The following is a 15768-nucleotide window of genomic DNA, read 5'->3' on the forward strand; positions in this document are numbered from 1 at the left end:
GTTTTTTGGCTACCTGTCTCTCACTCATGCCACTTTCCAGCAGTGCCAAGATGGCTCCCTTTGTGGCTTCACATAATTCTTTTGTTTTAGGCATTATGTGAGAGCTGACAACTTCTGAGTTGTGCTACGGCTTAAATGTAAGCAGGAAACCACTCCAGGCCTTTGCATGTGCAGTGCTGCTTATGACATGAAATGGCCTCTTATATACCCTGGGAATACAATTCAGCTTAAGCATGTCAAATAGGACAAAGTATTATGTAATCAGCTGCATTTTTTGTCGTGTTCATTGTATTCTTCAGGTAATATACCTTTAGTGGTACCAGGAATTAAAATGAAAAAGAAATTGAAGAAAACAAGGGTGGTCTAATAATTTTTTCCATGACTGTATATATATACAAAAATCAAACTCTGCTTCTTTGATCTTCTTCTCCTCCTTCTCATTCTTCTTTTGGCAGGCAGTGTATGGCTCACTGCTGCCTCCTCTGGTTGACTACACTTCAATAAAATGAAAAGGCCAACTATGTGAGGCGTCAAAGTACGCGGAGTGTCGCGCACGGTGCAGATCAACTTCCGGTCGCACATCAGAATCTGCGACCGCACGTGTGTGTGAACGCGTAACAACACTTATCAAACAGTGACAGACAGACGTGCGCACGCTGCTTCATGCGTACGCAGCTTCTTGTTACGCGTGAAATAGAATCTGCACGTAACAACGCAAGCACGCATAACAAAGTTATCATGCATGCACACACACGTTGCTGCGCATCTCTCTAGTTGTTTTGACACACACACACACACACACACACACACACACACACACACACACACACACACACACACACACACACACACACACACACACACACACACACACACACACACACACACACACACACACATTCCTAACCAGCACTACTGATGGCTGCCACACACTGCATAATGATGGTTACGTCCTGTCATACAAAAGTACATCAACAATGTGTCCTGCTCCTAAAGGATCTCACCTCTTGTTGCCAATAAGCATGATGACCATATTGGAGTTGGAATGTTGGCGAGCATCCTCTAACCAGGTTGTCAAGTGGTTGAAGGTGTCCCTTCTGTCAAAACAAGCACACAATGTAGTTTTACACTGATAACACAGAAAATATCAGCGATCAAAGAAGCACCTGTTCCCTCTACACATCATCAGATTTTACTCTCCCTTGTTTGATGGTTAATGATGTGCTGGTTGCTTCCTCTTGCGATGTTAACAACATACAAAAATAACTATCTGACCCGTTTCTCCAACAATCATCAGAATTCAGATTTGACGAGTTTGTTACTCTCTCTCAGAAATCTCCCAAAAATGACTTCAACTTCAGTAAATTTATTTGAAGAATACATTTGGCCTCAATAACACTTGCTTTGTTTTTAATACAATATACAGGGTGACAACTTATGCAAAACAACTGTGACTTGTGGGATATGCAGGAATATAAAAGTACACCCAGAGGGATTAAAACAAACACTTGGTTACTCTTGGTTCTAAGCTACTGATATCATGAACCTTTGCCTTAATTTATACAATATTACTGCAGATTAGGGGTGTTCCAACAAGGGTACCTCACGATTCGATTCGATTTCGATTATGGGAGCTTCAATTCGATTATTGGCCACGATTCTTCGATTATAGCAATTTTTAATGCTTTTTTCCGTACAAGATTGATTTTGTCTTCATCTGTGGCTATATTTGTAAATAAATAGCCTATCAATTAACTCAGTTCCTCTAAAACTACACTCATAAAGTAAATAACAAGGTTTTTTGAACATTTGACTTGTATTTTTCAAAGACACAAAATATTTTATTTTATGACTATGTAAACATTTGCACTTTGACCTACTTAACTTTGACCAGGGAAAGCTCCACTTGCAGGAGAGCCCCCTCTATTGGCGGAAAACACTGAAAACAGTCAAGCCCTGGATTTAATGAGGCGTAAACATGTGACGTGACGTGGCGTGAAGCACGAAGTTGGGCAGTGATCAGTGACAACAAAGTTGTCTTCAAAATAAGAGCTTTACATTGCACCCCATTGATTGGATTTTAGCACTAGGTTCTTAGCGGGGGGCTTTTAATTTGAAAGTAGCGACCGTTCGTAGCTTGCCGCTACACAACAGCTGACAGTCAGCAGCTACTAGCTGTTTCGTTGTGTCCGCTAGCTGTCAGCTACAGAGACCGAGGAGACGGTAGCATCTCCCAGATCTCAGCGGCTTTCCAGTTGCTCATCTTGACATCCGCAGATGAAGTGATGAACTGACTGCTGTGATCAGCTGTTTCCTGGTTTTAAAACTCCCGGCTGCGGGTCGCACAACAGTGCACGTTATCGACACCTCCGCCCATGTCCCGCAATTGCTGGGACATCGACGCCTTGGATTTACATGGCAATGGAGGTGGCAGTAAGTGTACCCTCAGAGGCGTCAAATTGGCGGACCAAAACAGATCGCCAATTTGTCGCCTTCCGTCTAAATGCGCGGACCTAGCAAAGCATCGACGTTAATTAATCGATGCCGAATCGTCATGTGACGCATCGCGATGCATCGCCACATCGATGAATTGCACCCACCTCTACTGCAGATCAGGAAGTTTTTATTAGCTCATATTAGCACTGTCCTTTATTACCTACGTTACAGTCCCTGAGTGGCAGTTCTAATTTTCACTGTGCCCCGCAATAATCATATTAAGTTGACCTAGTCAACTGAGTGCATTTACAGATTAGGTAGATTTAGGTAAGTCCCCCAGGATCCTTCTTCTGGGGAACATGAATATCCACAGAAAATTTGCATTTGTTTTTTGACAAAGTGGAAGCTGGTGCAGGGGACATTTTGACCTGATGGCAGTGCTGGACAAAGGTTCAGGGTCATGAACATCACTAATCAACCTCTCATGAAGATCAATAACAAATTTCATGTCAATCTGTGCTGTGGTCATCAATATATTTTTCTGTGGACCATAGCATTGAATGGATTGAGAGACTGACCTGGTGCTAGTGGGGTTTTGGAAGACAGGCTGCTGATACCTCATACCCTAAAGTCTAAAGTCTTTACACCTAGTCACTTCATGCATCTTGTGCAGCTATCCTATCCCAAAGAAGCTAGCTATATATGTATCCAAAATCCATTCCACCTCTGGAGGTGGCATTTAAACCTATTCAACAAGACGCACATGTAAGCTTTACTCCTCCCATAACGTAACTATGTCACTATGTCTGTGGAAAAAGCCACTCACTGTGTGTTCTTCTGAATACATCTATGGGCTGTCTTCTCTGTCCTTGTGGTAACAGCAGCCTAAATTACATTAAAATTAGCTGTTTGTCCTCTCTCTCATGAAAGCAACAAAGTAAAACGGCTCCCGCTATTTCTGTACATGAGATTGAATACATGCTTCTCAGAGGATAAACTCAAATGACTTTAGTGATCCCCAGACTTTTCCCCTAGCCTCCTCCTGCCATGAATTTCCCAACTACTGGGTGGATTGCCACAAAACTATGTTCACACATCATGCTTTTCAAGATCAACTGTGAACACTTGGGTGGTTCCTAACTTTAGGTCTAGTTCCATCATCTTAACTTAATGTTACAGCCTAAGTTGTAACATTAGCATGCTAACATTAGAGCTGCTACGATTTATCGATTAATGAATTAGTTGTCAACAATTATATTAATTGCCAGATTCATAGATGTGATTATTTTCTGCTTTATTTCCTCCATTTGTGGATGTTATCTTGGCATTTGGGAGACACTGTTTAACATTTTTCAACATTTTCTGAAATTTTATAGACATCACAACAACTCCGATTACTCAACAACAATGACATTAATTGTTAGGTGCAGCCCTAGCTAGCATGCTAAACTAAGATGTTGAAAACTATAAACATTATACCTGCTCAACATCAGCAAGTTAGCATTGTTACTGTTAGCATGCTGTATGTTGGCACACTGCAGTTCAATGCAGCGCTGTGCCTAAGTACAGAGCCACTGAATTACTAAAAACTCAAAAACATCATGCTAATCTACACTACTGTGCTTTTACAATATAGTTACAACTTGCAAGTGGAAACGGTTCATTGTAAGGGAAGGATGCTGGTAATCGGACAAGTTGAATTAGGGGTATTTATAAGTTCTTAAATGAACAGTTCAGTCATTATCTATGCACCCTCATGGTGATGGAAACTTTGATGAAGTTTCTTAGTCCACAAAACATTTCTGGGGTTTTACAGTAAATTCACCTGACTCTCCACCACCATCGGATGAGTAGATAATGATTGCATTTACATTTTGGGGTGAACTGTTCCTTTTAACTTTGGTCAGGTCAGTCTGATTGGATGTTACCTTGTGATGTCATAGACTAGCAGTGCTCCTGCTGCTCCTCTGTAGTAAGATCTGGTGATGGACCGGAATGACTCCTGACCAGCCTGCAGAAACACATACATATATAAATAAACAGAACTTGAAATTGAATAATTAAAATGATCATTGACAATTCTTTGGTTTTCTAACAGCACCAATTCTGCTGGAGTTTGAGTCAGGCCTTAAAAGCCTCATCTTTCTACAGGTCATCCCCTGCCGGTCCTGTAATGTAGTCTAGTCCCATCCATGATCTGTACCAGTCCTGATTCTCTGGCAGAGCCTGGCTCCTGGTTTTCACTCAGCTATGGTAAGGACAGGACAGAGCAGAGCCTGTAATTGGATACAATGGAGTTATCTCTCTCCTTCTCCATCTATCTGTCACAATCCCTTTCTCTCTCTCTCCTTATGTGTCAAACTTCCCAGTTTCTCTATCTATTAAGATGGCATCAGCTGTGGCATATGGATTAAAGCTGTGTGTTTAGCCCACTAGGTCACCTTGTTCATTCACTCCCCCCTTCAAGTATTACCCCTCATTGTCTCACCTTCACTGTCTCTTCCTTGCATCAGTCATCTTTGAATTCTTTCTCTATGAAACCCTGGCCGTCCTCTCTTTCCATCACTACTTTCACCATCTATCACTCTTACCCCCACCCCGCCATGTCTATTCATCCTCTGTCTCCGTCCAATGTACAGCAACAATGTTGTCTGTGTTTGGTCCTGGCAAGAGTAGAAAACAAAACAGCACTCTATCCTAGCAGCTGCAGCCCTGCACTGCTCTGACCTCATCTGAAACACCAGACAGTCCGTCAGTGAATCATTCAGTATTCAGAGGCCGGCAGTTTGTCACCCAGGAACCCAGTCTGTTGGCCGATGAAGCGGTTGGCCACTAAGTCACCAAGCCAGTCAGCCAGGTAGTTGGTCAGCTAGATACCCATTTAGATGGCCAGTCAGTCAGCCATTGAGATGGCCTCTGGAGCAGCCAATCAGTCATTCATGGAGCAGTCAAGCAGTCAGTAATTCTATTAGTGAAACAATGATAAATAAGGGTGAAGAGAGGGACCACTGTGTCTGTCTGCCATCTGGCCTACAGTACATGCTTGTGTGCAGGAACACACACACACACACACACACACACACACACACACACACACACACACACACACACACACACACACACACACACACACACACACACACACACAGGTTTGTCCACCCATGTGGTGATGGTGGTGTATTGTACGAGTCCTGTATGCATCAATGAGCCCTGCTGGTTTTCATTGTGACCATCTAACCAGGGACTATATACCATCTGGACAACCAGGTAAACAGTTAACTAGCTGGTGGGATGCAAAAACCTGCAGAGGTCTGAGTTTTAAGAAGCAGCGCTGACATCACTGTTGTAGGCCTTTTTCCTCTTGCTCTGTCTTTGCACGGAGCGCTAACTCCACCTGCTGGTTATCTGGATAACTGCATGTGCAGAAATCCCAGTATTCAGAATATTACATCCTTTTTCTGGGTCTGTCCCAACATCTACATGTGAGGTCTCAAGCAATTAGGTGCTTTTATGTATCAGCAGGTAATGGGTGTGTATCAAACATGGCAACTAGGGAAGTTAATGAATAATCACTGTTAAGAATTTAGTCAAATAAAAATGTATTAACTGACAATCAGGGATGGAAACAAATACATCAACAAGAATCTTGTTAAAAATTACAAATGCTAGCTCATGAAATATATCAAAATAAAAAACAAAATACTTGTATGAGAAATGCATTTCATTAAAATAAAAGTAATTTGTTATTTAAAAAACACATTCTATACAAACTAATATCAGTACATTTCAAGCAAAGAATGGCCTCAATATGTGGTGGATTTTGTTCGACCAGATATTGAATAGTGCCAGATGAGAGCTCTGCAATTAAAATGAAGTCATTATTTAATATTATTTAGTTTATCATTTAAGTAACTTGGAGTTTACTTTATCTGTTTTTAAAGTCCTAATGTAGCCTACTCTGATTTTGTACTGAACATCATGTTAGTGGTTAAATATTAAGCTGAATTAATGCTGAATATTATAAATAATGTTCAAACATGACACAATTATGGCAGAACTGCCACAGATGGTGAAATCGTTTTCTTCCCTGAAAAAATAAACTAGCCTCTTTTATGTACAGTATACCTGTGTTTTAAGATAAGTCCATGTAATCGCTTTATTAACTCATCTCAGCTCCTGACTGAGGCAATTTTATAATGGTCATCTGATTGTAACTGTAATATTGTATTCTTGATCCAACTATTTTATTTTTTTTTAAAGCCATTAAGTTATTTAAAGTATATTTGAGAGCGGGATGGGATGTCCTTATTAATAAAGTGTGTCCCAGCGAGTAACTGTGGCAGTTACTGGAAACACACCATGTAAGTTAGTTAATTTGCATACAAATACTGCAGCTGTGAGAATTGGGAAAGACACACATTTCTCCAAACCACTTTTCTTGGTCTGTATGAAAAAGGTGACAAGGCTGAGAAAAGATGTAATACAGAAGTCATAAGGAAATCTGCTGGGTCAAAAATATATAAAAAGCATCTTGAACGACCAAAATCTGTGATTACAGAAAGTTGTGTGAATCAAATGTTCTTTGTAGCACCTTAACTTCTTCTGAGTGATTCTGATTGATACCAGCTGGTGACTTTTCTGGGTCCATTTCAATAGGGCTTGTTTGACACAGCCATTAGACTCAGCCACAAACACTATAATGGGGGAAAGTCACTTAGAGCCAGTTACAGGTCCCAAGATCAACTGTACAACTGTTTGTAAGTATAAAGTGCATGGCACAGTTGTGTCACTGCCATGATCAGGAAGAAAAATGCAAAAGATCACCTGCTGCTTGGTTTTGGTCACATTTTCAGAAGCCCCATAATAAATTCATTACCCCATATAAACATCATAAGAACTCAAGACTCAACTGGGCTTTATCAGAAAATCTGTGCAGTATTTGTTTTCAATAGTGTTGATGGAGATAGAAAAGCTGAAATTTTAAAAGGGTTTAATGTAACCTAAAATATGTTGCCAAAATCAGTACATCACATTTAAGTCATCATGTCAGGCTCCAAATATTGTGTTTTTAATGTAATTATTTTATTCATTCCAGATCCCTTTTTTTAATCAGAGGATTTAATAATGTTTTATGTTCAAGCTCAAATATTTCTATTAAATTTCACTCGCATTCATTATAATACTACTAATCAATATATTATAATATAATATACTAATATACTACTAATCAAAATGAGCTTTCTAAAGACTATTTCAGATTATATTTACATCAAAATTCAAAATAAGGTCATTAAAAAAAATCACAAGTCAACATTTATGACCTCTAATGCTTGTATTTCAAAGACTTCCATACATTTACATTTCCTTTAAGAAAATATTAAACAAATACATTACCGTATCCCAGATCTGCAGTTTGATCTGTTTGCCATCTATAGTGATCATCCTTGCTCCAAACTCCACACCTATACGCACACGCGCACGCACACACACACGCGCGCGCGCACACACACACACACACACACACACACACACACACAATGTGAATTATATACAGTTTGGTACTGACTCAATTAAGAACTCTTATTTATGAATCTTTAATGAACTATTTATTTTCTCAGGTGTCACAAAGCTATATTAGACGAGGGTGGAACTGTGTATATGATAAATTGTAAAGAACAGACAGAAACAGGACTAAAGGAAGCGTTTTGTACTATCTGTGTTTTGTTTCCAGATTTTCAAAATAATCTTGCATGAATATAGGCACCACATTACTTACACTGATCAGGAGATTGTGCTCTAAACAGCTCACGATCAACAGATTAACAGCCATTTAATTTATACTATTTCTGACTATCACACACCTCCTCTCACAAAGTCCTGAGGTTGGTCTGCTTTGCTTTCACTAGGATGGAGTCCCCACGAAGGTGGACTCAGACCCTCTTTTCACATGCTTTTCAAGTGTACTAAAAGGTGTGAAACATGTGAAAGAACCCAAAATGACCTCAAACATATGACATTTTTCTCCAGAATTATTATCACTTAATGGCTGACATATGCCCCGAAAAAGTTTGAGCCTTGAAAAGCAAATGTCAAAAAAGAAAATTGGCTCATCCTATTTTTCAGAGATGCTCTACACTGCCACATCAGGAAGACCACACCCGCTAACACAGTGTGTTTGAGCAGGTGTGGTCTTCCTGATGTGGTGGCTTTGCTAAGCACACATTTTACAGCTCTTTCACTCATTGTACACAGTTCACACAGACGAGCTGGCAAGAAAAAGATTCTGTGCTGTAATATGTGACCACTTACAGATGCTTTTTAATCATGTGTAAAAAATATTATCCAGATACTACACAGCAGTTGAAATGATTAAAAATGATCAACTAAAGGTATGATTTTAATTGTTATTTTGATATCTCGTGATGGCTGTTAATACTTGTCTGGTCAATTATTTTACCCCAACATAATGTTTTCCTATGTGTGACTATAAAGTTTGTTTCAATTATAATCTATTTAGTTTCTATAAGAATCTGTTCATTTTTGAACAATGGACAGCTAACTCAACCCCCCAAAAACAGAACATAGGTTTCAGTGATACCACTCCTGAGTTGCATGATTGAAATTGAAAGCTTAATTCAATCAACTGTCAATTTTAGAATTTAAATTGTGACGCCCCTAGTAAGTAATATTACTAGGGGTGTAACAATACATGGATTCGTATTGAATTGTTTCGGTACAGGACGTTCGGTTCGGTACAGGGCTGTGCACGGGTGAGTTTCCAGAACAGAAGTTGCGTGTGTTTAAATTCTGCCTGCAGCTACACGTGCAGCCCGTTTACGTCATGCCTAACGCTAGCACGAAACCAGAGCTTGAAGACCCTCCCTTGTCGCTTAAGTCTCCTGCTTGGGAACACTTCGGATCCTGGTTAAATATTGCAACGGAGAAAGACGAGTCCGGCACGGCGCAGTTCCGCCGAACAGCTGGAGAAACGAAACCGAGGAATTCCCTTGATAATTACATAATCACACACGACTGCAGTTATACGTGTTATAAACATAACACGAAGTGTTCCCGACTGAAGGATTAGAAGAAGAGCGCGTATTTGTCTCTTTTTTGAGGTTTGTGTGCTTGTATCAACGTGGAGTGTTTTATTTTGAAAATCAACCGGATGTATTGTTGTTGTTTCGTGTCAGACTTCCTGTCTGCTCTGTGCTAAATTTGGCTGAATTTCTGTGTTGTGCCGCGGCACTTGAAACGGCACCACCTGAGTGTGAATATCACTGCTACAAGTAAAAAAAATGACCTTAGTGCAAACGCAGCTGACTTTGGCAATCAAGCAGCCGCTCCCTAGCAACTCAGCCCGTATGAACAACACACCAGTGCAAACCTGGCAGAAGGACTTAAAGAGGCAGTGACAATAATTTATTTAACTTATTACCAGGCAGCACTTTACAACAGTATTCTATTTTTTTCATTTTATTTTCATATTTTGTATAATGTTACAATAAATTGTTGGTTTACAAAAGTTCCGAATAAACAACAAGCAAAACTAACCCTTTTTTTCCCCGTACTGTACCGAAAATGAACCGAACCGTGACCTCAGAACCGGGGTACGTATCGAACCGTGATTTTTGTGTATTGTTACACCCCTAATGGTGCCTTCATGTGCTATGGTATTTATGGTAAATACCAAAAGACGACGTGAAAAGTGCACATGAACACCCTCTCGTGGTATTTTCCACTGGGCAACTCGTAGAATTTTTTGATGCCCGAGTTGCCGAGATGAGATAACCTTTCACCGTTTCAACATGGCGGCGAGCAACGGAAGATTCGTGAATAGTAAGCAATGTACACTACTAAACGTGTTTTGCTACTGTTAGTGGATAGTTTTTGTAGCCTATAAAGTGTTGCTCCATTGACAATTGTAATATGACACATTAACACGGTGTCAGTTTTTAAAATACCGTTATGGTTTGGTTTTACCTCCCCAGAGCAGATGCTAACAAGCCTGAATCTGTGTGTCCACCATCTTTATTTTCTCTGTACAACAACAAAAGCACATGAACACAACGCACTGGTAAATACCAGATCACAAGTGGAAAATACCATCTGTACCATAGCACATGAAGGCAGCATAAATATTACACTTTTCATACTGGCCTGCCATATTTCACATACCTTGTGCTTTTTCAAGTTAACAAACGCATATATCATTTCCTATGAGGGAGAATTTTAAGATTGAGATTGGTCAACTTATTTTAAGACGGATGTTGCGATTCTCCTCAGAGTTAAATGTGATAAGATCTGTGTGAATGCTAGAGCTATGGTGAGCTCAACTTTGCCTTTCTGCATTAACATTAGCTTTTACCGTGATGAAGGTTCTTTGTATTAGGAACTTTTAATTACTCCTAATCAGTTCCACCTTTGCAGCCTGTAAGCACCTCCTGTAATAATGTTGCCCTGCTTTCTAACTAGCGGTGTCTTTGTAATCAGTAAATGCCTAGTTAGGACGATATCTTATACATTTAAATGAATTATTTCTAGGGATGATGTTGCTGAGTGTATAGTGTGCAGTGGACAGGCACTCTTACCAATAGTGAGGTCGTGAACTGGCTGAAACCTCTTGTCTGTGAACTGAAGTAATAGACATGACTTCCCCACACCTGAAAATGAAACACACAGACACAACATTAAGGCAGGTCGAATGCAGCACTGCTGGAACTGTGATTATAGAGTCACACAACTATAAGCATGAACACACACCAGATTCATTTTCAGAGGTGTCACCACACATACCACCATCATTATAAAATCTATGACTGTTCCTCACTCTGAACTCCCACACAGCATACATACTGTTTGTAGGTGACAGTACCCTGCAAACAATAATTACAACAATAATTAATGTCTAATGATGCAATAATTCATTAAAATTTAATGAGAAGTCACCAGGTAGGTCAAACAGTCTCGGTGGGGAGGTTTATACTGTTTTTCCAAACTTGACTCAGTCAATCCATCAATCAGTCTTTATTTGTATAGTGCCAACTCACAACAAAAGTCATCTAATGGCACTTTTTAAATTGAATTCACTTACAGAGACCCAACATTTCCCAGTCAGTCACCTGAGCCAACTGTTAGCGAGCTAATACTTGACTACAGGGAACATGTGCCACACCAAATTAATCTTTAAGCGATGGATTACATCACTTACACTTAAAGGATGAGTTTGCATTCTTTCAAATCCATCTTAATGTAATACTCAAATGCCCATATTGAGATGATTTCAGATATTGGTCGATGTGATTATTTTTCTTGTTTGTACTGGGGGTAAAAAGATCCCTTTCTAATGTGCTGTAAATCGGACATCAGAGACAGGAAATCAACATAGCTTATCTGTAAAGCTCAGTCTAAGCCAATATGAGCATTCAGCAGTTTGAGTTAGTTAGATCAAGCGGGTATCTTCTTAAGTATTCTCAGAACAAAACCAGTGGGGGATAGAGCTGAAACGATTAGTCTATCGATAGAGAATTAATTAGCAACCACTTTGACAATTGTTTTAGTAATTTGTTGAGCAAAAACCCAAATATTCTCTGGTTTTTAAACCATCTTCATCAACTATTAACGGCCTGGTCCAGGAAACTGGCCTTCACCTGGTAGTAATCTACAGACCTCCAGGGCCTTACTCCCAATTCTTAGAAGAATTTGGTGAATTTATTGCAGATCTTGGGACTCATTCCAGTGGAAACACTTTGGACTTGATCCTTTCCCATGGATTAGATGTGTCAGCCCTGAATGTCTCTTCTGCCTTGTCGGACCACTTTCTTATTAAACTACTACACTACTTTCTTATTTGAAGCATCATTAGCCTGTCTCTGTACCGGTGACACAAATGTTTTTACTTCTCGTCATATCAGCCTGACAATCATAGCGACACTCAGTGATAATTGCCTTTGGGTCTTGGCTCCAATTGCGATAGTGACAGAGCCTGTGGAAAAGTTCACTAATGAAGTTAACTCGGTCCGTTTTTCTGTCCTTGATTCTGTGGCACCTGTCTCTACCAAGACAAGACAACCAAAGAAATCTACTCCCTGGTTTACTGATGAAACCTGAGATCTCAAGCAGGCCTGCAGGAAAATGGAACGTGCATGGCGAAAATCTAAATGGGACATTTTTTATCTTAAATGGCGTGATAGTGTACTTAATTACAAGCGTGCTCTTAATGCTGATAGAACAGCATATTTCTCTGGCCTAATAAACAATGATAAACACAACCCTAGATTTCTCTTCGACACTGTGGCTAAACTTACTCAAAAAACAGTCTGTGAGCTGTGCACCTTGTACTGCAAATGATTTCTTAGATTTCTTTTGCAATAGAATTGATGAGATTAGAATCAAAATTAATTCTTCATCTCTGGCTCCCTCAGCAAAGTTGACTATAAAACATCCTTCTGCTGATTCTCAGTTAGTCTCAGCGCTTAACAGTTTTGAAAGTATCTCTCCAAGTGAGAGCCAGGCCAGAGACGCCAAGTTAACTTCTCGAATGTGAGGATTTGCTGCCTTTCTCTGTTAATCCGTTGTAAACTGAATATCTTTGAGATTTTTACTTCGTCAGATGAACAATCAGATCAGATTTGACCTTAAACTCAGAGAATGAAATATACATATTTGGTTATTTTCTGACATTTTATATACTCAATGACAGGGATTGGGAGTGATAAGATTTTATTGATATCAGTGCCACTATTTATTCTGCTTATCGGTCCAATTCTTTGTTGCTTGCCTTATTGATTCCTGATTAATAGGCTTTACACGATCAGGATTTTTGGGGCCGATCACCGATTAGTGAGTTTAAATAAACTGATCACCTATCACGATCCGATCACGTGAGGGAGCAATATTTGTATCTAAATAACTTGTTAATTTACTGTATATACTTATGTACTGTTTACTGAGTATCAACAAAAGTATTCTCAAGCATTTTTGCCAATGTTTAACAATCTTTGCCATGCCCCAAACTGACAGAGATTCAAGGGTAAAACATCAATGACCTCTAGAGCATTCAAGGACTGGCCAGACATAAGTTCAAAGTATGGATCAAAGTATGCCAGCAAGCGTTGAAATGCGGGGTTCTCCACAATATTAAATGGCAGGTCGGCCAACACGATAAACTCCATAAGTTTCCTTGTGCCACCCCTTGCCTTCTCACTGTCACGGCTATACAGATGGGTACTGTCTAAAGTAGTTTGGTTTAGCATCCGTTTCGGTGTTTGTTTTTCTTTTTCAAAGCTCCATTTCTTGAACTCGACATGCTCCTCCTTGTGTTCCTTAGCCAGGTGCCTGATTAAATTTGTCGTGTTGAAACATTTTGCAGATGCTCCCCCACGAGGTACTCTAGTGTTGCACAGATTGTAAATAGCTTGAGTTGTATCTGTCTCTTTCACTTTGAAGAAGTCCCACACCACCGACATGTTCGTTTGAATCCGACAGCTAATGATTCAAGATTCAAAAAACTTTATTGTCCGTCACATCGTGACAGGGCTCAAAACTAGCTGTCGGATTCAAACAAACATGTCGGTGGTGTGGAACTTCTTCGGAGTAAATGAGACAGATAGAAAACAAGCCATCTGCAATCTATGCAACGGGAGCATCTGCAAAAAGTTTCAACACGACAATGAAGTCATAGGCGTAAACATGTGACATGATGTGACGTGAAGCACGAAGTTGGGCGTGAACAGTGTCGTACAACAGTCCCCGTGATCTGGTTATGGACGATTCTCTCAGCTGTGATGGTTAGCATCTCCTGGATCTCATCGGCTTTCCAGTTGCTCATCTTGACGTCCGCGGATGAAGTGATGAACTGACTGCTGTGATCAGCCGTTTCCTGCTTTCAAAACTCCCGGCTGTGGGTCACACAACAGTGCACGTCATCGACACCTCTGCCCATGTCACACAATTGCTGGCACATCGACGTATTGGATTTACATAGTAATGGAGGTGGCAAAAAGCGTACCCTCCGAGGCGTCATATTGGCGGACCAAAACAGACCCCCAATATAACGCGGTCTGTCTAAATTCGCGGACCTAGCAGCAAAAAGGACAGCCAAATTGGCGGTTGCTGTCCAGTATAAAAACGGCTAGAGGTAGTGTCAGAGCTAGTGTCAGAGGTAGCGTCAGAGGTAGGGTTGTCAAAAGTATCGAAATTCAAAAAAGTATCGATACTAAAATGTTGTATCCGGATACGATACTCATTTTCAAAAGTATCGATACCCCCCCCCCCCCCCCCCCCCGGCCGCCGACGCTGCGTCCTTCTCCCTCTCTGCCTTCACACACACACAGCAGCAGCTCCCTCCCCCTCACCGTGACGTGCACAATAACAACAGAGCATGGCCAGTGCTGCTGCAGGAGGGCCAAATCGACCAGTTTTGGTTGAAAATGAAAGAGGGAAAAGTGTTTGGAGGTATTTTGCCTTCGAGTCTAACGAGCACCGAAAGCCGAAGGACGTGGATAAGCCTGTGTGCAAACAGTGCTACAAGGCGGTGGCGACCAAGTCAAGTAATACTTCCAACTTCGCGAAACATCTTAAGGACCGACACCCTGGCCTTTACAGTGAATTTCGACAAGTTAGTGTCTTTCGTTTCAAACTTATTACTGATGTTATCGTGGCCGGTGGCCCACATTAATGTTGGCCGTGTTATTATTAGCCATTAGCCGCAGCTAGCGATTAAAGGCTGACGTCACGTTAATGATTATAAACAACGTAAAATGAATCGGGCATGCCCATATTACGTTAATAGACACAGTGTCAGTATACTAAGTTTACATAGATGTTGGTGACTGAAAAGTGTTATTTTCTCTGTTAAAGTCCCAGAATGAAGCAGAGAAAACTCGACCTGCAACCAAACAGCAACACACACAGCCGACTCTACCATCTGTGTTAGACCAACAACGAAAATATGATGCCAAGTCCCCAGAATATTTAACGTGTGGTTCTGTTAATTGTTACATGTTGTAACAGAGGTTATTTTTGCATTTTTCTCGTTAATAAAAGTATTTCTTTTAAATTTTGGGGTCTTTTTTTTTATCCTTGTGGTATCGAAAATGGTATCGAGTATCGAATATTTTCCTAAGTATCGGTATCGAGTTGAAAATTTTAGTATTGTGACAACCCTAGTCAGAGGTGCAGCAGAGGAGAGCCGGCGGCACGGAGCCGATCTGATGGTGTTCACAGTCTGACAGCTAAACAGATCCTTCACTCAACAAATAAAAGAGAAATGTCCAACAAAGCAACGTTACAGGAACAAACAAAAGTAACATAGTAACTGGTCGTGTCTTT

General features: G+C 40.4%; 1 protein-coding gene across 1 annotated transcript in view; it reads right to left on the reverse strand.

Annotated features, from left to right (window-relative positions):
• Positions 1–15768, reverse strand: part of rab2a (RAB2A, member RAS oncogene family) — a 54091-nt gene that overhangs the window by 27232 nt on the left and 11091 nt on the right. The window contains exons 2-5 of the mRNA XM_084369239.1: positions 11028–11099; positions 7831–7898; positions 4365–4447; positions 1005–1097 (exon numbers count right to left, since the gene is read on the reverse strand). Of these exons, the coding sequence (XP_084225365.1) occupies positions 1005–1097; positions 4365–4447; positions 7831–7898; positions 11028–11099 (316 nt within the window). The remainder of the gene's footprint in view (positions 1–1004; positions 1098–4364; positions 4448–7830; positions 7899–11027; positions 11100–15768) is intronic.

The sequence above is a fragment of the Pagrus pagrus genome (assembly GCF_965226575.1).
Source record: "Pagrus pagrus genome assembly, chromosome: 12".
NCBI lineage: Eukaryota > Metazoa > Chordata > Actinopteri > Spariformes > Sparidae > Pagrus > Pagrus pagrus.